This window comes from Ammospiza caudacuta, chromosome 6 (assembly GCF_027887145.1).
Source record: "Ammospiza caudacuta isolate bAmmCau1 chromosome 6, bAmmCau1.pri, whole genome shotgun sequence".
In the NCBI taxonomy this organism is placed as follows: domain Eukaryota; kingdom Metazoa; phylum Chordata; class Aves; order Passeriformes; family Passerellidae; genus Ammospiza; species Ammospiza caudacuta.
In genome coordinates, this window is record NC_080598.1 from 8,875,654 (window position 1) to 8,902,250 (window position 26,597).

The following is a 26,597-nucleotide window of genomic DNA, read 5'->3' on the forward strand; positions in this document are numbered from 1 at the left end:
ACACAGGATCCTGACTGTGGATGCCTGTTCTCAGTGTCACTGTGGTCCCAAATTATTGCTTTGTTGGGATGAAGCAATAATCTAAACAACCTTAGTTTAAACGACATGGAGCAGACAAGCTAAAACACCCCCAAGTCTGAGGTGCAATGTTACAGATACTGATCTTTGCTGTAGAAAGGTTAAGTAAACATTCAAATTCTAAAAAAACCTGATGTTAATGAGGATCAGTAGGATGTGAGATGCAGTAAAAGAGTTGGGTTGAGTGCTTTCAACACTTTAACTTTATGATGTCATTTCTCTACAGATTGGAGTATGCAGACCAACAAGGCAGGATAAAAAATGCAAGGTAATGCTCTAAATAAATATATTTAAAATAATTGTCTCTTTCTTTTTGCCATGTATGAATTATTTGTGCATGTTTCTTCTGCAAATATCTTTTTCTAGCTTTGACCTTCCCTTATTTTTCCATATCTTTGCACTGTTGACATTTTTCATTAAGTTTGCATAGAGCGAAACAACTAATCTGGTGATTAACTTGGTTTTAGTCACCTCATTGCTGTTGAAATTGAAGCCAGATATGTTTCTGGTAAAGTTGCATTCTTCATCATTCTTCTTTCAGACTCCATAGTGGGTTGTGAAATTGTTAGCAGTGAATCTTAACATGGGAAAATATAAACCTGACCAGCACTGGATGTGTTTTCTGGCAAACCACAAGCTTGTGCTGCAACCTTTCCCATTGCTTATAACTGTTCTTTACTCAAAGAATTCACAACAAATATCTGAAGAGTGTCTCAAATATCTGAAGAGTGTCTGCTGTCCTTTCCATGAGGATAACAGAGTGGCTCCCTCATCCTGAGGAGGTTGCTTTGGGCATTGCCCCTTGTATTTCACATACATTAAATATCTGAAAAGTGTCTGCTGTCCTTTCCATGAGGATAACAGGGTGGCTCCCTCACCCTGAGGAGGTTGCTTTGGCCATTGCTCCTTGTGCTTCATGTACATCAAATATCTGAAGAGTGTTTTGCAGAGATAAACAAAACTCTACAACTTTTGTGAAAGTTGTAAAGCCGGTATGTTTATCACATCACTGGACGCATGTGGAGATTGCTCTCCTTAAAAGACACGTGTACCTCTGGGAAGTTCAGGTCCCTTTTTATCCCCCTCTCAGATACATATGCAAACAATTTCACAATAGGTTCATACATATTCATTTTCACAAATTTCACATGACATTTGCTGCTAGATCTTCTTCATCAGAAAGAATTCCTAGGTCAGGTTGACCTGCTCTCACAGCAGTTTCTGTCTCAGTCTATCACCCTCTTCTCCCCCTCCTTATCTCTGTCTTTCACTGAAGCAGTTTCTCTGAGCCTAGGCTTTTTGCAGCTAGACTACACAGCAAGCTACATACTTAAAGATGTACATTCTACCAAAATCAAAATAGATTTCTACGTTGGAAAATTTCTACTCTGCCTCAAGAGTGTCTGCTGTCCTTTCCATGAGGATAACAGAGTGGCTCCCTCACCCTGAGGAGGTTGCTTTGGGCATTGCCCCTTGCGTTTCACGTACATCAGATACCTGAAGAGTGTCTGCTGTCCTTTCCATGAGGATAAGGGTGGCTCCCTCACCCTGAGGAGGTTGCTTTGGGCATTGCTCCTTGTGTTTCACGTACATCAGATACCTGAAGAGTGTCTGCTGTCCTTTCCATGAGGATAACAGAGTGGCTCCCTCACTCTGAGGAGGTTGCTTTGGGCATTGCTCCTTGTGTTTCACATACATCAAATGTCTGAAGAGTGTCTGCTGTCCTTTCCATGAGGATAAGGGTGGCTCCCTCACCCTGAGGAGGTTGCTTTGGGTGTTGGTGCCTGACGTGCCCTGCTGTGTGTGTGTGTGCAGGGAGGCTCACAGCCAGATCGAGAAGCGGCGCAGGGATAAGATGAACAGCTTCATCGACGAGCTGGCCTCGCTGGTGCCCACGTGCAACGCCATGTCCCGCAAGCTGGACAAGCTCACCGTGCTCAGGATGGCTGTCCAGCACATGAAAACACTTCGTGGTGAGTTGCCTGGGGCTGCAGGGCCATTCCAAGTGGCATTTCCCCAAAGCCACGCTTTTCCTCTCCCTTTTTTGCCCAGTAACTTAATTTGTCACATTCGCATTCTCCCTTCGCCCAGGATTTTACTCCTGGGAAGCTGAGAAGCCTCAGAGAAAAGGAAAACAATAATTATCTGATTGCTTCTCCTGTGTTTTGCTCATGTGGAATGTGTTTGGAGATTGTTTACCACAGGTGATTGTTTCATTGAATTCTGCTGTGAGTTGTTTTGACTCTGGCCAATGAGTGCTGAACTGTGTCAGGGCTCTGGAAAATTCTTTCTATAGTCTTAATATAGTAAATTTTAGTATTCTTTAATATAATATAGTATCACAAAATAATAAATTAGCCTTCTGAGAACATGGAGTCAGATTCATCATTCCTCCCTGCCACAAGGGTCCCTACAAATACAATATTAAATCATTTTGGAAGATTCCTCCCTTCTCTTAGGATCTGATGCTCAGTGTTCATTCACAGCTTACTAGTTCATGGTCCAGTAAATACCCTGACGTGGCTGGGGGAACCTGGGCATGAGAAAAGAATAATTTTCCATCCATTGCTCACTACTGCCAGATTCCACAGCACCAAGGCAGCTGGGGCAGGTGGGGAGAGGGAACAAAGAGCTTAAGGGCAGTGCACAGTTGATTCTGGTGAAGTGCTAAGCAGGCAATGTACCAGGTTGTTGGATAGAGAGGTTAGATTTTAGGTATGATGTTCCCACAGGACTTGTAAAGGGTTTTGTGTTTGCACGTTTAGCTCTGTGTGAAAAAATAGAGAGTACTTTGAAAAATTAATTTTGGTCTTTTTGACCGGTTTCTGTTGCAAGCACTTGAAGGGAACACACAGGTTTGGAAGAGTTGAGGTTGTGAGAAATCGCTGTGTGTTCCTAAAGTTTCACATGACTGAATCAGTACAATTGGTGCTGATGTTAAAAGCTTTAAGCCTTCAAGAAATGCATTAGTGAGAAGAAAAAAGGGATGCAGCTAATGGTAAAAAAGATCCTGGTGATTGTTGTATTTCTAGGAGAGCTGGTGCCTTCAGTCATATCTAGCCTCACAGTTATTGGAAGGCTTAACTTTCCTGCCACTGTCATTTGATGAGGTTAATACTTTATAACACTTCAGTGGTTACTAATTTGACTCTCCTCTGCCTTTATGAGGAGAACAGAATGAGAAGAATTACTCCTTAATAAATAGCTGCCTCGTTTGTTGCCAATTTTGGGGTTTTGGCATTGTAAGATGATGTCATTGTAATGCCGGGTTTTATCTTTGGCTTGGAATGAGAGAATTGATTTGTAAATTCCTCAGTCATGATTTGTTTACATAACCTTGTCATGTTTTACTGAGTTATAAGGAGAATAAATAGTTTGAATATTTTTATTCTATGGTATCTTATTGTTATAATTTCTAATTCTGAGACCAGGCCGTAAATCAAGGACAGCCTTTGGGTTCAAAAATATGTCAAGGAATACTTTTATATTTCAGAGGCATTTGATTTGCATTTCTAATGCAGTACTTGTGTCTTAGCAAAAAAAGCTTCATCCTTTTTTAAGTTAATACCAACAGAGCTCATGTTGATAGTAAAACCAAAAAAAAATTCATTTTAAAGAACTCCTGCAATGAACAGCAGCCTAAGAAGGAGCCAAAGGAAGATTGCTCATTTAAGTGTGTAATGTTGGTGATGTGGGAATTGTTTGTTTGTTTTCTTTAGGTGCTACAAACCCATATACAGAAGCAAACTACAAGCCTGCCTTTCTATCAGATGATGAATTAAAACACCTTATTCTCAGGGTATGTTCCAACTTTTAATTAAGAGATATTAATATCTGTGACTGTAGCTCTCCCAAAGCCCACCACCAGTATTTTTCTGCCTTGTCTGTCAGCTTAAAAATGTTTTGATTATGGAGGATAATTAAGAAATCTGGAGCCTACTTCACAGAGTCAGTGAGTTTAATGATGACTAGCATTTCTTAATTTAAGCAGGAAGGTTGAAGAGGGGGATTTAGATGGGAACCATTGGAATATTCAGTTATTTACATGTACAAACCACATGAATAGTTTTCTTGCAGACTTGCTGCCCTGGGTTACCTTGCCATGATTTTCAGTGTACAGTGATTCAATGAACACCTTTTTATTGAGGTTACTGATGGAACATGACTTGGTGTGTCTGGCTGCCTGCTGTTACACTGCTTTTATAGTGTGGAGAGCTTCTCTCTTCTCTCATTAGTTAGTAGTTCAGCTTTTCTAGTGGCTCTGTAATTGCTGAAGCACTGCAGTGTCCAGGTGCAGTATATGTAGAATTTATTTTCTGCAGCATTGTGACTCTGAAGATACATAATTGGGGCCTATTCCTGCATGCTTGTGTGTGACTAAAAGACAGTACTTTGCAAATAGGAATTACTTGCCTCCAGGCACAGAAATAAACATCCAGGTTATGGTTGGTTTCTAAAAGAGGAGCTTTTTTAAGTACAGTTAAAATAACATTTTAATTTGAAGGCATTATTAAACTTAATCATAATATTATTGGGCAAGACATGGGTTCTTTCTTCTCCTAAAAGTTATTTTACATTCTGGGCACAATGCCCAGAATCGTGCCAAAAAATGTTTGCAGATGCAAAAAACCCCTTCATTGTAATTCACATTTTTTCCTGTTGACTCAGTTACCTCTAAATGTTAAGACAGCTCTCCTAGTGTAGAATTTCTACTGTACACAAAGTGCTTTTAAAGGTTATAGCAATGCAATGTAGATGTATAACTTGGGATTTCACTTTCCCCCCCCCAATTAGGCAGCAGATGGATTCCTCTTTGTGGTGGGCTGTGACAGAGGAAAGATACTGTTTGTTTCAGAATCTGTCTTCAAGATCCTCAACTACAGTCAGGTATTCCTTTCCATTTTAAGTACATTAGGGCTTAAAAGATGTGAGAGCTTTTTGATGGTTATGCCTTTATCTGGGGGGTAGGTATGAGAAGAGTCTGTCTTGAAAGCTGAGAGGTGTTGCAAAGAGAGAGCTTTTCTCTGCCATGTCATTAGAGAAGATTTTCTGGTTTCCATTCAAAGCAAGAGGTGAAAAGGAACTAAATTTAATTCACTTATTGAGACATTCTGCTCAAGGATTTACCCTCAGGCTTGCAAAAGCATTACCTAATTGGGAGTGCAAGCAAATATTGAAACATCAGTCTGGGGTTTTTCCAGTAGCATCACATGGATTTTTCAGCTTAGTTTTCTTTCTATCTGTTCTGGTTTTGCTTGCATGCTTACTGATGGAAACTGGAAAGCAGTTATATCAAAGCCAGGTTTTTAATATATGCTCAACAGAAGGCTTAATTTGGACCATATATTGTGTAAATAATCTTCTTTCTTTCTGTCATCTGCACTCCTCATCAAATTTAAACCTGTATTTGCTTCAAAAGTTTTCCTCAGCCAGCATTTAGTTAGGTATATACTAAAGTCATATGTAAATAATGAAAGAGAACATTTGCAATTAGGATTTTTTTTTTCATTCAAATGTGTGGTAGAAGAAGTAAGACTTAATAGAAACAAGAATATTTGGTGGGGGGGAATTGAGCATGCCAATTCTGCAAAACTCTTACTGAAAATGATGACAGGAATTACTGTGTAATGTAGTCATAACTTCAATACACAGAGAAAACCTTCCATCAAATCATAGAATAATAAAATTGTTTGGAAGGGACCCTTTAAAGGTCATCCAGTCCAAACCCCTGCAATGAGGGGATCTGGATGTGTGGTATTCCTTGGTTACACCTATGTGTAAAAGGATTGTTCATACTGGATGCTAAAATGAAGAAAACATACTGAGCCATTATTTTACTTTTTGACTGGATGTTCAATCTCTACAGAATGATTTGATTGGTCAAAGTTTATTTGATTATCTCCATCCTAAAGACATTGCCAAAGTGAAGGAGCAGCTCTCTTCTTCTGACACCGCGCCACGAGAAAGACTTATAGATGCAAAAAGTGAGTGTTCCCAGCTTGGGGAAAATGTCATCCAGAGTCACTGCTGCTGGGGCACATGGGGATGTGGGGGATGCTGCCTGGATTGCCTCATGCCAAGGAAGGTGTAGCTTAAAGACAGCAAGAAACAAAAAAAGAAAAAACAAAGTGTGAAACAAGTTCCTGGAAGCTGTTGGGTTTGGCATGCACTGTGGCACAGAGGCATTACTGGAACTGGCTTCACCTGTGAGGTGTCCTCTCTCTTCCAGGCATCAAACCTTTAACTTTTTCCATTAGAACACATGCAGCATTTCTTCTAATCCATCATTCTAAATGGTCAGAATACACTCAGTATTATCTTGGTAGTCCTTAGCTGTCAGCCAAGATAGAGGATTCATTTTATTTATCTACTTATTTATTGCTTACTGCCATCAATGACCCAGCCTTTCTCTCAGAAGGTTTTTAACTTTGGAATAATTTCCTGCCATGTCTCTTAGCTCTGTTCCATTCTGGTATTTTCAAGTAGTTCTGAATCTCTGCTGCTCTTGCGGTGAGTGGGTGTTTAATTCCCTCTCACAACAGGAGTCTGCACTGCTTAAGTGGAAGGTGGTATCTTACAACTGCAGATTTGCAGGCCATTAAGTCTCATGCTTGTCAGGAGCAGAAATCTCCTGGATCTCAGCTCACAGAAGCCACCAGCTCAACTTCAGAAACTGAAGTTGGGAGAGATCATTTGAGGGCAGGGAGCCTGGAGGCTTCAGCAGAATCAGCTGAAGTTTTTTTCTGGCTCCTGGTTTCATCGGTTGTCAAGCATGAATATCCAGTGCTGCCTCCTGGTTTTTTGTTGGGTTTTTTTGTATGGCTCTGACAAAGTTAGGGCAAAAATAAATACTATGAATTACAGTCTTCCCATCTGCTATGATAGACGGATTGGTAGAGTTTCAAGAACTCATACTGGTGAAGAGTATGAGGATGTATGCATGTATTTATTTTTGTCTTGGCATGAGTAACTCAGCACAGCTTGTACTCACACCACGGTGCAGCAGTTTGGAGGCCATGTGGTGCAGGGCAGCCTGACCTCGTGGAGATCATCTCACTCCAGTGGAATTGTAAGGGAAGCACACTTTCCACTAAAATAGTGGAATTACTGGGATTCCTCCTTATGTTAAAAGCCCACAAGGCCTGAGAAGTTTTTGTTCATGTTGACAGCTACTTGATTTTACCATGCCGTCATGGTTGGAGTGGATGGCAGGCTGTGGAAAAGCTGCTGTGTGATTTAAATCCTCCAGCAGCCCTTGGTGATACCTGTGCTACTGATGCATGCCATGGAAGCATTCCATGGCTTCTCAGATGTTGAGAAAGATTAAAGTTTGACAAGAAAGTCTCACAGATATGGATGCTTAGCAGAAAGATTTTTAAATGTAGAGTCTGATGAAGGAATAGAGATCGAAGCAAGTTTTGATGTAGAAGAAAAGAATTGCTGGGCCAGTCTTACTGGATAACTAAGGAGGCAAAGGGTGTGTTAGTTAGAAGGGTATTTATGGCTTATAGCAAAGGATAAACCCACCCCAAACAAGAAGATGTTTTTACCAAGCAGAAAAATAGCACAGGCAAACAAGTCAACAAAGTTGCAAGTAGAAAAAAAGGTCTCAGAATTTTCCACTGCAAGAAAATTGAATAACAACTGTATTTTTTGCAGTTCCTGTGTGGGTCCCTGCTACCCTTTCTCCTCCATCTCTCCCTGGAGTGTCATTTGGACTCTTCTGCTCCATATGCACACATGTTTTCTGGGAGGGTGTTGTGATAGAAAAGTGCCAGTCTGAAGGGTCAGGAGCCTCCTCAGTGACTGTGTATGGAATTCTGCTCTGCCTGGGGAAGAGTAATCTCTCTATTTTTAACCAGTTCAGAGAAGTTGCAGTGTTTATCACAGGACTTGTGTGGATTTGTCCAATCTCTTGCTGATCTTTGCACTCAGAACCCCGTGTTCTCCAGCCTCAGTGCTCTAACAGCCGAAAGCAGAGTCAGAAGTTGCAGTGTTGGTATTGATGCCTTAAGGAGCTGGAACAGAGGCAAGACAGAGTTATTGGGAATAAAGTGGATATTTATTGAAGAGCCTTCAAAGGCCACACCCTGGCAGTACCCACATGGCTCTAAGATGGAAGCAAAGGAGGGCTTGGTCACAAGAGCTCACTTTTTTACAAGTTTTGGTCCATTAGCATATTGGAGCTAATTGTCCAACCACAGCTCCAGCTCACGCAGTCCCATCATTCTTGGTTTTCCTCTCTTCAGTCCACGCTGTTTATGCTCTTGGGCCTGAGATGGGGATTGGCTGTCCTTGGGTGCCCAGCTAGAGAAGGAATTGTTGTGTCTGCCTACTCTGCAAAGAGAGCTTACCATCCCCCTATATGAAACGCAGACCCACACCTTACTACCCCTTATATGAAACGCAGACCCACACCTTACTACCCCTTATATGAAACCCAGACCCACACCTTACTACCCCTGATATGACAACCTACACCTTACTATCCCCTTAAATGAAAACCCACACACCTTACTATCTCCTTATATGAAAACTCACACCTTACTGCCCCTTATATGAAACTCACACCAAAGCAGCACAAAATCGAAAAACATAAAGAGGAGGTATCAGTATGGCCAGCTGGGTCCTGCACAGTCACACACATCAAAGCCCCAAAAGCAGGAGAGGCAGTGCCCAGTGGGGTGGAGCCCTGTGGAGTGGGTTTGGGTGCTTCCCTCTGACCCTGCTCCCTCGCTCGCAGCCGGGCTCCCGGTCAAGACGGACATCACGCCCGGGCCCTCGCGCCTCTGCTCCGGGGCACGGCGCTCCTTCTTCTGCAGGATGAAGTGCAACAGGCCCTCTGTCAAGGTAGAAGACAAGGATTTCCCTTCAACCTGCTCCAAGAAGAAAGGTAACCATCATGCTTTTGTTGCCAAGGCTGTCGGGATTTTTTTTAATGCTGCTCGTTCGCAGTGGTTGAATTTTTTACGTTTGTCGATGTTTCTTATTAACATTCTGAGCTATGTCTTGGTCTGTTACTTCTTCAAACTCCCTCTTGCCCCCCTCCAGTATCTCTTACACACCTGTATTAGCATTTAGAGCCAAATTCTCCACTCTGATTTCTCGAAACTTTTTCAGGCAGTGTGTGCCAGCAGCTCTGGGGGTTATTGCATCATCTTCAGACATTGGTCAGATCACGTTCACTCTTGACCACCTGGCCAGTGTATCCAGTAACGGGGAGCTGTTCCTTGTTCTCTGCCCAGGGATGTGTGGATGGACATCCACCTCAAAAAATGAGTGTAATTCTAAGTTCATCTGTGGGTGTGGTACATTCTGAGTACTGGGAACGTGGCATTTCTACACCTTGTGGCCTTAGCAGTGTTGGTAGTATTTTCTCCTCTGCAGGCTATTATTCTAGGTATGTTGGAATATATATTTAGCCCAAATGGGAAGGTTTCTTCTTTGAGTACTGTGAATGATACATTTGGTTTAGTTAAAGTGAAAAGACAAACAGCAAGAGAACAGAGGTAATTTTGGTGCATCTTTGGCTGTGGCAGCTGCCCCAACTCCCTGTGAGGTTCAGGCTCAACCTTGGATGCTGCTTTTGTGCTCTCTGCTGAGGGAGCCAGTTTGAGTGGTTGGCATAAGCCTTTTACTCCACCTATGAAAATCATCTTCCTTGGAGTTTTCAGGCCTGCTCAGTGCTGAGGAACAGGAATTCTTTTGGATACAGACTTTTACTGGCCATTGCAAATCTTCATAACCCCTGTGTGCCCTATGTACCCCAGAGAGAGTATGTTCTGCCAAACATGGGTTTTGTAGGAGCCTCAGGTTAATATGAAAGAGGCATCTTATTTATTAATCTACTCATTTCTTCATACGTTCCTTTAGGTTATTTGCCTCTTCTGCTGAAATAATAAAATGTGGTGCAATTTCTGCTCAAAATTACCAAAAGCAACCTTGGTCTGAACTATGTGATGTTTCAGCATAAACAGTGGTTTTTCCAGGATAAATTGTTAATTGGATTATCTCAGGTTAGCTACATTACAGCAGGAGTGCTGAAAAATCCCTTGCAATCACAGAGCCATTAAGGTTGGAAAAGGTTTCCAAGATCATTGAGTCCCAGCCTTTGAGCAAACATCCCCCTGTCAGCCAGAGCGTGGCTCTGAGTGCTCTGTCACTTCTGGGACGCCTCAGGGATGGGGACTCCACCACCTCCCTGGGCAATGCTGGACAATCCTTTCTGTGGAGCAATTCCTGCTGATGTCCAACCTGACCCTGCCCTGATGCAGCTTGAGGCCGTGTCCTCTCATCCCGTCCCTGGTTACCTGGGAGGAGAGGCCGATCCCCACCTGGCTCCACCCTCCTGTCAGGCACTTCCAGAGAGTGACAAAGTCACACTCAAGTGATTTTATCACTGGTAAAGTCTCTAACTTTATCTGACTGATAAAGACTCCAAAGTCACCCCTGAGCCTCCTTTGCTCCAGGCTGAACACTCCCAGCCCCTCCTTAGTGAAGAGTATCCCAAATTTCCTGCATGACAGAGGAGGTGCATTATTAGCAGAATTCAGTTGAAGTTCTCCAAAGCTGTACCCACAACCTAACTGCTTTCTTGGGTTTTGTTGGTTTGTTTTTTTTTTTGTTTGTTTGTTTGCTTTTTGTTTTGTTTGTTTTTTTTTTGTTTTGTTTTGTTTTCTTTTCACAGCAGACCGCAAAAGCTTTTGCACTATTCATAGCACAGGCTACTTAAAAAGCTGGCCTCCCACAAAGATGGGCCTGGACGAAGATAACGAGCCCGATAACGAGGGCTGCAACCTGAGCTGCCTTGTCGCCATCGGGAGGCTCCATCCCCACGTGGTGCCGCAGCCGGTGAACGGCGAGATCCGGGTGAAGCCCACCGAGTACGTGTCCCGGCACGCCATCGACGGCAAGTTCGTCTTTGTAGATCAGAGGTGAGAGCCCCCCTGAACAGCTTCCAGCCCAGCCCAGAGCCCGGCACTGCCTCTGCCACGGCGTGCCCTGCAGCACCGTGTCAATGCCAGAGCCCCGAGCAGCTGCCAGCACTGCCTCTGCCACAGCCCAGCACTGTGTGAATGCCGCTAGCAAAAGGATTGCTGCCCTTTGGAGCTTTATGCGCTGGGTTGGCTTTGGGGTGCAGCTCAGAGCTGTTGCTGTTATAAATGAGAAGCATGACTAGGCCAATATTCAAACAGCAATCAGTTTATCAATTAATATGGTAAAGCGTGAGCAATTCAGCGCTGGGTACAGTGGGGGAAGTTTTCAAGTTTTCCCTCCCACCGCACACCCATAGTTGAGGCTTACAGGTATTTATCGGGGTACTCATCAGCTTTCTCAGCAGTTTCTGTTCCCAGTTTTTACTCATGAGCAGTTTCTATTCCCAATTTTTACATCACAATTCTATACACTATTGTGATTTAGTTTTTCTCAGGATGTATCCCAAAAGGAGTATCCCCAGATGGTGGTGGTTGGTTTCCAAAAGAAGAAACACGAATCCCATCTGGTGAGGTCCAGCTCCCCAGATGTGGGTCAAACCCTTTAACTGCAAGGACTATAAATCTCATAACAGTGATGTCCAGCTTCCCTTGGTCGAAACTATAAATCCTTGATTGATGTTCATCTTCCTTTCTCAAGCTGCTTTTCTCTGTTTTGTTAAGGCCTGAGATAAGCATATTTCCTTTATATATATTCCAAAGCTATAGTTTCAAGGATACAAGCAATATTCTAAAATTATACTTCAAAAGGTTATTATTGCAGAGCTCTTTAAGGCTTAACTACAAGCAAAGAGCAACATCCTTAACACTTTAATTCAAATGCTCCTAAATCAACCAAGGTTAATTGTGAACAACAGATAGGTTCAAAGGCCTTCTTCCATGCTTTACTTTCCTCAGGTATTATCAGAATTTGTCTTTATAACTGTCCCATGGTTGGTTTCCACACATATCACAATCCCAAATACACACATTGCCTGTATGTAGCTGACACGAAACACAGCTTTGTATTTCACATGAATGCCATTGGGAAGAGGAATTACTGCCCTTTTGCGCTTTTTTACTGGGTTGGCTTTTGAGATGGAGCTCAGAGCTGTTACTATGCATTAATTCAGCATGGCTGATGAAATTTTTATAAAAAACCCCTAAACCTCAAAAAATGTGCCAGAGTAAGGCCAGGATCTTTTCTGCCAATTCATTAGGGGAGTATGTATTATGTATGTGTGTAATCTTCAGAAGAAAATGTTTTGAAACTGGACCCTAATTGCTCACTCTGTTACATGAAACCTCTTGCAAACAGCAGGCAGTTGAGAGGCTGCAGAGCTGGGTTAGGCTTTGCTAGCATGTACACTTACATAACTGTCTACTAGGACACATTCTGCTGGATTAATGCTTCTCTCTGGGACCCTTTGTGTTTTTAGAAAGGAAAGCTTTTCATAAGGGTTTTCTCCAGGAAATGGTTGTGCCCGTGTGGTATCTGCTTTCAAACATCAATTTATTGTCTAAAAGGGTAATTCTTTCCTTTTCCAAAAGAAAGGGATTGAATTTTCTTCAGTAGCAGGTACATATGACCTGAATCTTCCTTGAAAATCACTGGATGGTGGAGGGAAAAGTAGGAGGTTGAAGGATGTTGATGGAGAGGTTGTGCTGGGCTGGTTGGAGAGGGCTTGCTTGGTTCCCTTCCTGGTCAAGAGGGATTGAGACTGCCCACATGAGGCTGCTCCAGTTTCCCTGTGGCTTTGGCTCAGCTGCCTGAGACACAGAAAAGCCCAAACTCCAAACTCTGACAGGATCTGCCTGCTGGAACTGGGTTCAGGGCAGACCCAGCTGATCTTTAGTGCCCTTGGAGAGGAAGCAGGGGATAGTCATGGGAGGGATTCAAGTGCAGAGAATATTTATGTTTTATATTACTTACCTGTTTAGGAGTGGTTGGGTTTGTGGGTTTTGGTTAGGTTGGGTGGTTTGGGGTTTTTTTTATTTGATAGAAAGCTTATGAAAATACCAACTCCTGAATGCTCAGAGCTGGTGCTCACTCTGGGAGCTGTGGGAGCATTCAGAGCTTTCTGTTGCTCAGAAAATGCCATTCTGTCTTGTTTATAGACCAGTTTTATTTTCAAAAGATCAGGCTTATTCCCCTGATGTGTAGTTTGAAGGCATTTTTAAAATAATGAGACTCAGAAAATATTGATCCATTGGATTTAAGCACATATGCTTTTATTGAATTGCTTTCCAGCTGTTGTTTACAGTCCTTGGGATGTCTGTGCTACTTGAAAGAACTCTTTGAAAGGGAATTTATGTAGATGAAAGCCTCAGGTGTAGGCCTGAAGCTGACATCCAATGATCCTTGCTTTTCCTGGAGAATATTTAGGCACCTGTAAAAGTTGAAAACAATTTCTTTCCAAGTCAGGTTGTTTTGTTCATATAGACTTGCACTGTTCATTTATTATCTGCCCAAGGAACTCAGGAAAGAAACACTTCCTAAACTCCCTGTGACCTTTTGTGTCTTCATGGATTTGATGGTCCCTGGGGAAGCACAGCAATGGATTGGGTTCCAATTAGCTGGGCTGCCTCAGCTGCTTCACAATTCTCTGTTCAATGGCAGCTACACTGAGCAGAGTTTCTTATTCAGGACTTCTGATTGGTCTGCAGGCTGAATTTGAGAGTAAAATTAAGTTTATTACCTATGCAGATGTCATCAGATACAGCTTCAGGATTCAGAGCTGCCTTGTTAAGTGGGAGAAGCGAGCTGAGGAGAAAAGTAAATACAGGCTGAAATTCCAGAAGGACACAAACAATTTCCTTCCTTGCATAACAGAGCACGGTCAGATATTGAATGCACTCAGTCTGTTGGTGGCTGTAATTTGGTGCAGATTCTCCTTTCCACAGCCCCTGCTGTGAAAGGAAAAGGCTTGACAGATTCCCCCTCTGTGTGGGGTGTCCCACCACAGCAGTGCTGTGAAAGCCCTGCTTACTAAAGTTCTTGGAAATACACTGGAATGAGCTTGACTGGGTTCCCAGCTCTTCCATGTTAAAGATAGGCTTGGTTTTGCTGCTTTGTGGTTCTCTTGGAGATTGCTTTGATGAGTTTCCTTGGAGTTCTAAGTGGCCTGGCACAAGGCTCACCCTGCAGAAGTCACTTTGAATTCCTGTTTCCTTCTCCAAGGCTGAGGGCATTGATCTCCCTGTCAAGGAGGGCTTGAGGTGTCCTCAACCTGTGCTGAAATCTCTTGTGTTTGGGAATGTACAAAAATGCCCCACATTGAAATATATGGATTTGGTGCTTCAGCTTCTTTCCCCTCTGTTCTTATTCATGATTGTTAATATGTACTAATTTCTGCATTTTATATTGCTTAATTTGGGCTTTTTCGAGATTGCAGACGAGATGTTAATCTACCTGGGTTTGTTCCTTTTTGCCCTTCATGTTAAATTTGAATTGGAATGGTTTGGAATTGTGGCACTTATTTCAGCTTCTGCAAGGAACCTTCACTTCTCCCTCAGTAATTTTCTCCGAAGAAACGCAGATTTTTTTTTTCCTAAGAAAATTCTTCTAGAGAATTCTTCTAAGAATTTTCCTCTAAGAAATGTACAAAATCCAAGTCAAGTTTGGTGTGGTGTTATTCTGTGCCACCCTTGAGTTCTCCACACCTTTGAGGAGCTCTTTGTGCACAAAGCTTTGTGTTATCTCGTGGCTGCTGCAAGGCAGCTTTTTTCAGGCTTAAATTCCCAAAATTACAGCAAATCTTCGAAGCTATTTAGAAAGCCTTACATCCCCTCCGGTGATGGTGGGTCAAATGTAATACCTCAGGGCTCTGGATGTTAGGTACTTTTTTAATTACCTGAGAATTAAAAATAGTGTTCTTAAGGAATTTTTTTTACCTTCTAAGTCGAAAATTCCTTTCCACATTACTTGAGCCTTTCCCAGCCTCAGTGTGAGCTTTAGGAATCTCTGACTAATGCTTCAAATTGAAAAGAATTTTTATTTTTTTTCTTCCTCTCCCTCCCTTCCCCAGGGCAACAGCCATCCTGGCATACTTACCCCAGGAGCTTCTAGGTACTTCGTGTTATGAATATTTCCATCAAGATGATATAGCACATCTTGCAGAATGTCACAGACAAGGTATGGCTCTTAATAATTCAGGAAAGATGTTTGCTTCAAAATATTGGCACCAGTAGTTGTGTGTTAAGGAAACCAAACACTTGAGAAGATTTGGGTATTGCTGTTTGCAAGTGCTTTAGTCAGGAGCAATGTGCTGTATGTGCCAAGCACTGTGATTGCCTCAGACTGGCATGGATTTGTTGGGAATATTTGAGGTTCAGGATGGGTGAGGGGGGTGAGGCAGGAATAGCATTTTTCCTGAGGGATGTGGGGAGGAATTAACTGGGTTTTCCCTGAAAAGGGCTCTGTTTATGTTGTGGTGCCTGCTTGACGCTAATGACTTGCTTTCTGCCTGTCTTCAGTTTTGCAGACAAGAGAAAAAATTACAACTAACTGCTACAAGTTTAAAATAAAAGATGGCTCTTTTATTACGTTGCGGAGTCGCTGGTTCAGTTTCATGAACCCTTGGACCAAAGAAGTAGAATACATTGTCTCCACAAACACAGTGGTTTCGTAAGTGCTTTTCCCCCAGCAGGTGCCTGGGAGTGCCCATTGCTTTGCCCTTTTCTCATGTGAGGTTTGACCTAAATCTGTGCACACCTTCTGTATGGCAATAGCTGTCTTCTCCAGACAACACCACAGGGAGTTAAAACAACCCCAGGTTTAGTTTAAAAATTGCAGTAATTTAATTTCTGGTCATTAAAGCTGCAGAAAATAGAAATATGTTCTTTCTTTGGGAAAAGATGGGATTTGGTCTTTGTAGGAACTTAAGGGCGTGCATTTCTTTGCTTTGGCAGGTATTTCCCTCCCTTTTCCTTTCTCTTGGGGTGACTTCTCAGCAGAATACTTCCTGCAGAGGAGTTCTGTGCTGAGAGAGGCTGTTGGGGTCTGGCACTGCACACGTGGAGGTGGAGCAGGGAGGTTGATCCCTTATGTTTCTCCATCTCTGGTGTCAGTCTCAGAGGTGACACTGCTGAAGCCCTGAAGCATTCCATGCTGAAACCCTGGGCTGTAATCCTGGGAGGGTTTTGTGCCTCTGCAGGGTTTCCCGTGCCTGATTTTGTCATGCTTGCCCTCCGCAGCACCGCGGGCCTGGAGAGCGGGGACGCGGCGTTCCCGCAGCTGGCGGCGTCCCCACACAGCATGGACAGCGTGCTCCAGGCTGGAGAAGGTAACTCAGCCCCAGCCAGCCCTGCCTCTCCTGCCTGGGCAGCAGCTCAGCCTCCTGCACACGTCTGCTGCCCTTCTGCTCTGACATTTGTTCGTGTCCTGAGGAAAATGGGGTTTAGCTTTGGGTCTGAGCCGCGCCTGCTGTGGGTGGCTGTTGGTAAATCTGCATTATCCATTCCGGGCGAGCAATGCTGAGGCCTTTCCTGCCCTCTCAGTGGGGGCTTTGCTCTGCTTGGAGTGTATCAGGCTCTTTGCAGGTGGAGGTGTTCTTTCCAGCCTCCCAAGTGCTGTGCAGGTGTGAAATCACATTACAGAACAGCTCCGAACTGCTCACACCTCCCTTTTCCCTTCACTTTTACATTCCTGCAGTTACCTGCAGTCATCAGCTCCCTTGGGTTTATCTCCTATTGAGTGGAGTATGCCCTGGCAAGTTCTTCACAGAAAGCAGAGAACAATGTTTGGAGCAGGGCCTGTTTGGGCACAGGGTCTGACGAGGCCATGCTGTACCAGCTCTGGGTGAGAGGTAGCACCAGATGCTCAATTCTGAAAGGGAACAGCCAGATTCTGAAAGAGTCGAGGTCTGTCCTGTCCCTGCTGGCACAGAGGGACACCTGAGACCCAGCACAGCTCAGTGCAAGCCATTTCATGCATTTGGAGGCACTCAGCAGTTGGTGGAACTGTCAATAAATCCTGTTCAGAAGGTCCTGCAGCCACTCAAAGCCTAAGCACAGTTGCCCTGTGGAGAAAGTTTGCAAGCTTTTCTCTGACCTTAACCTTTCTGCTCATTTCAGGTGGCCCCAAAAGGACCCATCCCACTGTGCCTGGAATTCCAGGTGGAACAAGAGCTGGGGCAGGTAAAATAGGGAGGATGATTGCTGAAGAAATCATGGAGATTCACAGGTGAGAGAAAATGGTGTGGGGTTGAATTGTTTTATTCCTGTTCTTTAGGAGGAGTTAGACTTCCCTAATTTCCTCTGAAAGAACAACTGATTCAAAGTGAATAAGGAATGATCCAACCTTACTAAGACACTACAAATTCCTGTTCAGCCTCCCTGAGGCAGTCAGCCCACAGGGAAAGCATGAAGAGTTACAGCCTTCAGCTCCCTGCTGCAAGAGACTGATTTCTGATTTCACTACTGACATTTCTTTGCAGTGGTGGTGATGATGGCCTGTTCACCAGAAACAGGAGATAAAAAGAGCAGCTACCTAGAAACAAATCCATTCCAGACTGCTCTTTTCCCAGTGACTTGGGGCTGTGAGTGGCACAACCTCCAAATGCCAAAGCTGTTGACTGTGTGCCAGAACAGCAGTGTTTGTTTTGTGCAGTCCATTTGCTCAGATGCTTTTGGGGCTGTCATATGTGCATGATGAGCTTTGCAGTTCCCCTGCAGCCCCTGGGGCAAGGACACAGTGCTGGGGCCCTCCCATGGCAGTCAGCCAAGCCCAGGGTCACTGAGGGGCTGTGGGGATCCACAGCTGCTTGTGGTGTTCTCACCTGTGTGAGCAGCTGCTTTCGGGGGGTACCACTTCATTTCTGTTGGCTAAAATTCCCTGTTCCTCACTGATTTCCTCTTGGGAACTGTTTCCCTTCCTATAAAAGGGGTCTCGCCCAGCAGGTGTTCAGTGGTAGCAATGTAAGCAGGCTGAGCTGCAGTCCAGGCACACATTCAGTCTGTTTCCCATAGTTTTGTTCTTGCTGCAGGCAGAACTCCCTCTGTGCTCACCTCAGGCAGCTGCAGACCTATTGCTAAGGCTGCATTCCTCTCTGTAGGAATAGGAAAAGAAGGAAAACATGGCTGAATCATTACTTTGAAGCTTAACCATCCCTTTTAGTAGCTGTAAAACATTTAATTAGCCCAAGTGAGTGTAGTAGTGCAGTTACCACCCATGTTTGCACTTCAGCTCGGACCCTGGGTTAGTTCCAGTCCTTTTTCAGCAGCTGTTACTATTTTCCAAAGCTGCCTTCTGTTCAGCTTTCCCAGGGGAACTCTGCCAAGGAGAAGAATCCCATTTCCATTGCTTTTCTCTGTAACTGCCCCTCCTCCCTTTAGTCTGGGGATTTGTTGGTGCTGCAATCAATACATTATTCATTATTAATGATGTTTGATCAGGCTATGGAAAATGGGAGTGAACAATGTGGCTTTGAGCAGTTACAAACAATCCAGTGTCCAATGGGCTTCTGGAGCAGGAGCTCACTGGAGGAGTGTGGGTTACTGTGACTGAGGCAGCTGGAACTCTTAGCTGCTGGAAACTGAAGTAAAATACTCAAAGATGAGGCTTTCCTTAGCAGCCAGGACCTTTTCCTTCTGACTCTGTGAAAAAACAGGCAGGAGGTAAAGCTTGCAGATCAGGCAGGCTGGATTTACACAGGACTGTTGGTCTGGCTGCAAATAACAGCATTGCTGCTCCTGCTGGCGTGAGGAACATAAAAAAGGGAGGTGACAAAAATGAAACTCAAGCTTTTAGCACCTTATAGCACCTGATACTGAAGTCAGTATTTAAAACCCCAAGTCTCTGAGTAGCTTGTAATTGCATGCCCTGTTTTATGGATGTTTTAGGATAAGAGGATCATCCCCTTCCAGCTGTGGCTCAAGTCCCCTGAACATCACCAGCACGCCCCCGCCCGACACGTCCTCGCCAGGAGGGAAGAAGGTAAGAGTGAGGAGGGAAGGAGGTAAGAACCAGCAGGGAGCTGTGCTCAGGGAGCAGCTCCTGCTGCTGGGCTGCAAAGGGGCCCAGCCACAGACTGAGGGGTCCCAGCCCCTGTTCCGAGCCAGCCAGCAGCACGTCCCAAACTCCAGCAGTGTTTGACACTCACCTGCCCCTCAGGTTGGATGTAAGGAACAGCTCTGCTCATCTGCAGCCTCCAGAAACTCTCTGACACCCCGTGCTGGTGAAGGCTGGCAGTGCTGGCCCTGCCAGCAGTGAGCACAAGCCAGCACAGCTCAGTGCTTGCTTGGGCACTCAGGTTATTTTTAAGTCAACACCGTGCACCTGCCTTGCTCTGAGATTGCTGGAAGCAGCCAGGACAAGAGTTCAGGTGGCTCAGTGCTGGTAATGGCACCTGAGTGCTACTCAAGCAATCTCTAAATGCTTATGGAAGTTTTATCCAAAGCATATCCAGATCCTTATGTTCCACTTCAGACTTACTTAACCTTTTTTCTCAGAAATGATGACTTGCTTGTAAGAATTGCTTGTACTGGAACAGACAGTAAATATTTCTGTCTATTCCCAGCTCTCTTTGTTCTTGAAGTAAAACTCCAGGTTGGAACAGTGTTACAATTCTGGTAATAGTTATTCTTTCTTCTTGTGCCCTACAGTATTCAACATGCCCACAGAACAGGGGCTGCTGGCATGGCATAAAGGAAAATGCAGGTGGAGGGTTGGGTGTTCTCAGCACCCCCTTGATATTTCTCCTTGTTTAGAAGATTGTTTTAAACCACAGGGTTATTTTGGGAAGTCCATCTATCTTATATTAAAAATTCCAGTATAGGACAACTTGATTTGGTTAGCTGCATATAGCTTGTAATACTTGTATATTTTGGATTCTGTTGTTTGAATTTTTTTAAAAATCACTTTAAATCACTGTTTAAGACTTAATGCTCCATTTCATGCTGCTTTAGAGCTTGTGTTTTGTCTTTCAAGATCTTGAATGGTGGCACTCCAGACATTTCTTCAGCTGGGCTGCTGTCTGGGCAAATCCAGGATAATTCTGGGTATCCATATTCTGACAACTCCTCTATCCTGGGTAAGTGGAGTCACACATGAGCACCCTCAGTGCCAGCTGAACACACTTGCACACTGGTTGCCTTTAGCAGTAAGTTGCTTTTACCAGCTGAGGCACAAAGCCCACAGCCGAGCACTCTGTGCCCCAGGAGGCTCCTGGCAGCCTGTTCTGTAAAGTTCCTTCATACTGGAATGTCCTTGGGCAGCGCTGGGAAGCCTCTTTCCCTGAGTCAGTGGGAAGTATTTCAGATGCTGCTGCAGTGCTGTGTGTGCCCTCTGGCACTCAGGCTGTCCCTGAGCCGTGGTGGCCCTGGCTGGGGAGTGACCCAGCTACCAGGGGTGTCCCCAGAGCCCTGGCTGTGCCCAGAGCAGCAGTGCAGGGAGCGGAGCACCAGTGCAGGCAGGGGAGCAGCCCCAAAGCCCCGGCTGTGCCCAGAGCAGCAGTGCAGGCAGGGGAGCAGGCCCAGGGCCCGGGCTGTGCCCAGAGCAGCAGTGCAGGGAGCGGAGCACCAGTGCAGGCAGGGGAGCAGCCCCAAAGCCCCGGCTGTGCCCAGAGCAGCAGTGCAGGCAGGGGAGCAGCCCCAGGGCCCCGGCTGTGACCCAGAGGAGCGGAGCAGACCCCAAAGCCCAGGCTGTGCCCAGAGCAGCAGTGCAGGCAGGGGAGCAGCCCCAAAGCCCCGGCTGTTCCCAGAGCAGCAGTGCAGGCAGGGGAGCAGCCCCAAGGCCCCGGCTGTTCCCAGAGCAGCAGTGCAGGCAGGGGAGCAGCCCCAAGGCCCCGGCTGTTCCCAGAGCAGCAGTGCAGGCAGGGGAGCAGCCCCAAGGCCCCGGCTGTTCCCAGAGCAGCAGTGCAGGCAGGGGAGCAGCCCCAAGGCCCCGGCTGTTCCCAGAGCAGCAGTGCAGGCAGGGGAGCAGCCCCAAAGCCCAGGCTGTGCCCAGAGCAGCAGTGCAGGCAGGGGAGCAGCCCCAGGGCCCCGGCTGTTCCCAGAGCAGCAGTGCAGGCAGGGGAGCAGCCCCAAAGCCCAGGCTGTGCCCAGAGCAGCAGTGCAGGCAGGGGAGCAGCCCCTGAGGCGCTGCCATGCTGTGTTCCTGCAGGGGAGAACTCCCACATCGGCATGGACATGATCGACACGGAGCAGGGCTCCAGCAGCCCCAGCAACGACGAGGCGGCCATGGCGGTCATCATGAGCCTGCTGGAGGCCGACGCGGGGCTCGGCGGCCCCGTGGACTTCAGCGACCTGCCCTGGCCCCTGTGAGGAGCCAGCAGCCAAGTGCATTTACTGCTGGGGCTCTGCGGAACCCGTGGGACTGAGAGGCTTTTATGTGGGAACTTCATAAAAGCTGCGTCAGAACGCAACTCATCCTACCATGTGTAACTTCAGACAAAGTGGAATAACCTGCTACAGTGTTCTGTGTTGATTTGGTTAGCTGTGTATAGCTTGCAATACTTGTATATTTTGGATTCTGTTGTTTGAAATTTTTTTTAAATCACTGTGCGACTCACTGGCATCAGTGGTAGCTTTTATATGCAAATGACCATTTCAGATGTATGGTGTGTTTTTACACTGCAAAACAGTCCCCATGTGGATATTTCTTATACTAATTGTACCATAAAGCCGTTTATTCTTTCTTGTAAGAATCCTTTACTATAAATATTGTTAAAGTGTAATGTATTAGACAGTTAAATATTTTTAAAATAAATGTTTCCCTTGTTCTAAGATGGAGCATTTACTTTGATAAATAAATTTGATAAAACCCTGCTGAAGGTGCATGCTAGAAGCACTTGGTATTTATCATTTCTTTAGCCTTGGGAGAAAAGGGAGGAAAGCCAGTGCCTTACCTACACTTACATGCCTTTGTCATTACAATATTCCCAGAGAAGCTATTGTTACTCCTAGATCCATGTTGATCCTGAGAAAAGCACAACAGGCAGCTGTGTTGAAATGGGCTGATTATCTTCAAGAAACACTTGTTTTTCGCTTAAACATCCTTCCCCTGAGGAAAGAAAAGCAACTACTTGCAAAATTCATAATTCACAGATAATTCAAGCCCATTAAAATAATGGAAACTTTATTTGCATGAAAAACTTGTTTACAATCATTAATAAATGAAGAATGAACCATTTGCATTTTCCTATTTCATGACACTTATGAAAAATGTATTAAATAAATATTTGTGAACAGCTTAAGGTAAGGCAAAATTTAAGATAAAGCCCCTGTCCGTTGTTCACAATTTTTGAACATGGCTCACGCTGCAAACAAGTGAAAAAATTCACTAAAGAACTTGAACAAGATGTTACATGGGTCATTGAATCACGTCCTCAATCCAAAAACCCAAGAGTAAGTCGTTTTGTGCTCAACCATATACAATAACTTCAAAAGGGTCAATCTATTCGGAGCAAAACTATGTACAGTTAATACCTTTGATAGAAGCACTTTGTTAGTATTGTGCAATACATTTATAAAAAATGGCTTCAAATTCCACTTCTCAACCATTTGTAAAGTGCTACTATCAATTCCCACTCTGCCTCCTAAGGCCGTGCCACGGCGGGGCCGCGGAGCGGGGCCAGGCCAGCTCAGGGTCACCAACGTCACAAACCCACGGTAAACACAGACACGAACGTCACCGCCCCAGCGCCGGCCGCGCTGCTCCCGAGCCGCCGGGCATGCCCGGGGCCGTGCCAGGGCCCTGCTGCAGCACCCTACACACGGGACACAATGGAAAGCTGGCGTTGCGGTGCGGGATGGGCTGGGTGCAGTCACCGTGCAGCATGCGTGCGGGGCGGCGCGCTCACAGCGGCGGGTTCGGGCCCTCGGGCTCGGGCTCGCTGCTGCTGGGCGCCGGGTGCATGGGCAGGATGTCCAGCTCATCCACCTGCGGCGTGGGGTGCATCACCACCAGCTGGTCCTGCGGGATGTCCGCTGCTGCCGCCGCCAGGTTGGTGATGGATTTGCTCTTCACGCACTGGAAGTCAACGTGCCGGCTCTTGCCCTCCTCCTTCTCCCAGGACATGCGGATGAACGGCCTCTGCACGTAGTTGTAGATCACCTCCGGCCGCCCGCCCGGCCGCTTCTTCACCTTCTCCTTGTACGTGGGGTAACCTGGCAAAGGCAGGGGCACAGCAACATCAGCCCTGGCTGCACAGCACAGCAACATCAGGCCTGACAGTACAGAGCACAGCAACGTCAGCCCTGGCTGTACAGAGCACAGCAACGTCAGCCCTGGCTGTACAGAGCACAGCAACATCAGGCCTGAGAGTACAGAGCACAGCAACATCAGCCCTGGCTGTACAGAGCACAGCAACATCAGCCCTGGCTGTACAGAGCACAGCAACATCAGGCCTGAGAGTACAGAGCACAGCAACATCAGCCCTGGCTGTACAGAGCACAGCAACATCAGCCCTGGCTGTACAGAGCACAGCAACATCAGCACAGCCCTTACAGAGCACAGCAACGTCAGCCCTGGCTGTACAGAGCACAGCAACATCAGCCCTGGCTGTACAGAGCACAGCAACATCAGGCCTGAGAGTACAGAGCACAGCAACATCAGCCCTGGCTGTACAGAGCACAGCAACATCAGCCCTGGCTGTACAGAGCACAGCAACATCAGGCCTGAGAGTACAGAGCACAGCAACATCAGCCCTGGCTGTACAGAGCACAGCAACATCAGCCCTGGCTGTACAGAGCACAGCAACATCAGCCCTGGCTGTACAGAGCACAGCAACATCAGCACAGCCCTTACAGAGCACAGCAACGTCAGCCCTGGCTGTACAGAGCACAGCCCTACAGAGCACAGCCCTACAGAGCACAGCCCCTCAGCCCTGACTGTACAGGGCACAGCCCTACAGAGCACAGCCCCTCAGCCCTGACTGTACAGAGCACAGCCCTACAGAGCACAGCCCTACAGAGCACAGCCCTACAGAGCACAGCCCCTCAGCCCTGACTGTACAGAGCACAGCCCTACAGAGCACAGCCCCTCAGCCCTGACTGTACAGAGCACAGCCCTACAGAGCACAGCCCCTCAGCCCTGCTGGGACACAGCACAGCAGCCACTGGCACTGCCAGTGCAGATGGCTGTGCTGTGTTCGAGTCACCTCTCCCTGTGCCCCAACAACAATGTCCATTTTGCACATTACTGCAGGGCACCAGCATCACAGCTTGGTGCCACAGCTGTTCCTTGTCAAACCAAGAAATGCCAGCAGAAATAATCTGCTATTAGCCAGCATTACAGGCAGGGCCAGCTCTTGTTTAGCTGAAAGGCTCCCACCTTGTTCAGCTGAAATTAGTTATTTTAGGGCTCACCAGTCAAAAGCATTTGCTTTTTCTTGGCAAATTACAAATGTAACTATGACAACTTGGTGAGTGAATGATAGAAATCCTGCTAATTATAAAGGCTGGATTCTAAAATATCTGGGTCAACAATCAAAAGAAAAATGTAATGCAAAGAAACCCAGTTCTTACATTCACGATAAAAATCAGATTACTCAGTCAGATATTACAGAGCAGCCTCCTAACATACATGATGTTTATTTCAGATCAGTATTTCTTTGCACTTCACCGATCCACTGGATAGTTTTGTACTTCCTGAAAGAAAATGTCTGCCTGCCACTTTAACACAACATTTTTCATTTCACACCCTGGAAAGGACACAGCCTAAGAACACAATATCCAGAGCTGTACAAATTCCTTGTTACTTCAGACAAAGCACAGAGAAGATTTTGTGTGGAAACTGAAGGGCAAAGGGCATGAGATGCAAGTCATGAAGGCAATAGAAGCACCTAAGCTGTCTGCACAGAGCCCTCAGCTCGGACACCACTCTGGAGCCCACAGTCAGGTTTTCCAGCTGGGTACCATTCCCCTCTGGCCATTCTGTCACCCAGCCTCAGCAGGAAAAGCAACACTGAGCCCTTGCTTTTCCAGGCACAGAGAAAGCCACAGAGCAGAGAAGGGCAGCAGACCCTGAAGGCCAAAGAGGGAAGGAGAGCACAAGCAATGCTTCCCTTACCTTCAATGCCCAGTCGGATCTTCTTGAGCCCCCTTTCCTTCAGAACCGATTTGGCCACGTCTCTGTTTTCAATGTACTTGAAGAATCTGTACAACTTTGTGCTGTAAATAACTAAAATTACATTTTAATGAGAAAAAAATCCCTGTATTCAAATATTAACCTTCTAGCCTTAAAACATAAAAGTTTATCTTTTCCATTGCTTTGCTTTACTGCAGTATTTTTATTTCAGAAGAGGGGAAGAAATTCAAGAACTCCAGAGAAAAACAGCTGAAGATACTGGGGAATGGGTTGGGTGCACATCTTGCAGGGAAGTACAGCCCATTTACAGGTGCTTAAACTCATCAATCACACAACTGTAATACTCCAAAAATAGTAACACTTGGTTTTTTCCTCAAAAAAAACTCTAGTTGCTCTTCCACAGTAAACATGACCCCAACCCATTTCCCACCTCAAGCTCTTTCTAAAGAAGTATTTTCTTCCTCCTCACTGGCTAACAATACCTTAATAATAAAAATTAGCTTCTCTTTTTAATTAATTTTGTTCAATTACACTTGAACAGAACAAGCATAATATGCTTCTGTGAAACAAAATATTAAGCAGAACTAGTCAAACTAAGAGGTTTATTTCTGTACAACAACTTTAAATCAGCACATTCACTGCTACCTCTACCATGGCATGGCTTGGTGGGAACAATGGGGATAAACTTACTTTGTGAGTACTCCTCTCCCATTTGGGGGGGATACTCTTCATCCCAGTCAACAACATCATCATCTGTCAGCACAACAATGTGGCACTCCCTCTCCCCACTCTGGGCACTGGCTACCATTAATGGCAGGATCATTTCTTCCAGGTAAAACTCAAATTGCTTTCGAGCACCATCATTTGATAGTTCATGCATGAGAGCACCTAGAAGAAAATTTTAAGCATAGGCACATTTGAGAGCTTGGTAAAGAGATGAAGGCAGCAACAAGAAAGACTAGATCTGTTTATCATGTAGTATTTCTGCAGACAGGTGTAAGGACACTTAGTCTATGAGCTTATGTAGGTTCAGACCTTGTTTGAATATTTACCAGCCTGTCCTGCAGATATTAACATAGTGTTGGGCACTTTGAGACCTCCTGTGCATTTCACTACTGATAAATATTGGTAATTGTGCAAGGCTGCTCTTGGTTTTCCAAAAGAAACATCATATAAGCCAGTTGCTGGGAGAGCAGAGCACACAACCCACGTTTCATAAGCAGCAGCTTAAAGCCAAAGCTTCTCAAAGCCCCCAGGCAGGAGCTGCTAAATCCCTGCAAGGACAGAGAGCTGGGGCATGGGGCAGGGGGGTGGCCCTGCAGGGAAGGCCCTGGGGTGCATTCCCAGCAGGAATGCCACAGGCTGGCCCTGCACTGCACACACAGCAAGCAGAGGCACGGGCTGTGCTCAGGGCTGAGGCAGCTGGAGAGAACAGCACGAGCTGGGAATCCTGGAGCAGCCCCCTCCACAGCAAAGCTGTGCTACTGCCACCAGGGAGACAGCCCCATTCTCCTAGC

At 45.7% G+C, this 26,597-nt stretch overlaps 2 protein-coding genes across 11 annotated transcripts in view; one reads left to right on the forward strand and one right to left on the reverse strand.

The window, feature by feature from the left end:
- The window catches only part of BMAL1 (basic helix-loop-helix ARNT like 1), a 52,718-nt gene extending 30,910 nt beyond the window's left edge, over positions 1-21,808 (forward strand). For 3 of the 6 annotated variants that reach the window (XM_058807800.1, XM_058807799.1, XM_058807802.1), the window contains 14 exons: positions 305-346; positions 1,894-2,051; positions 3,798-3,877; positions 4,873-4,965; positions 5,945-6,062; positions 8,822-8,971; positions 10,766-11,012; positions 15,080-15,186; positions 15,528-15,678; positions 16,248-16,336; positions 17,127-17,235; positions 18,894-18,987; positions 19,981-20,083; positions 21,154-21,808. In XM_058807800.1, the coding sequence (XP_058663783.1) occupies positions 305-346; positions 1,894-2,051; positions 3,798-3,877; positions 4,873-4,965; positions 5,945-6,062; positions 8,822-8,971; positions 10,766-11,012; positions 15,080-15,186; positions 15,528-15,678; positions 16,248-16,336; positions 17,127-17,235; positions 18,894-18,987; positions 19,981-20,083; positions 21,154-21,314 (1,702 nt within the window). In that variant the 3' untranslated portion in view covers positions 21,315-21,808. The remainder of the gene's footprint in view (positions 1-304; positions 347-1,893; positions 2,052-3,797; positions 3,878-4,872; positions 4,966-5,944; positions 6,063-8,821; positions 8,972-10,765; positions 11,013-15,079; positions 15,187-15,527; positions 15,679-16,247; positions 16,337-17,126; positions 17,236-18,893; positions 18,988-19,980; positions 20,084-21,153) is intronic. The other 3 variants (XM_058807801.1, XM_058807803.1, XM_058807804.1) reach the window with 2 other exon arrangements.
- Positions 21,809-22,107: 299 nt separating this feature from the next.
- BTBD10 (BTB domain containing 10) overlaps positions 22,108-26,597 on the reverse strand; it is a 30,408-nt gene continuing 25,918 nt past the window's right edge. For all 5 annotated transcript variants that reach the window (XM_058806988.1, XM_058806987.1, XM_058806989.1 and 2 more), the window contains 3 exons: positions 25,771-25,968; positions 25,063-25,173; positions 22,108-23,159 (listed from right to left, as the gene is read on the reverse strand). In XM_058806988.1, the coding sequence (XP_058662971.1) occupies positions 22,849-23,159; positions 25,063-25,173; positions 25,771-25,968 (620 nt within the window). In that variant the 3' untranslated portion in view covers positions 22,108-22,848. The remainder of the gene's footprint in view (positions 23,160-25,062; positions 25,174-25,770; positions 25,969-26,597) is intronic.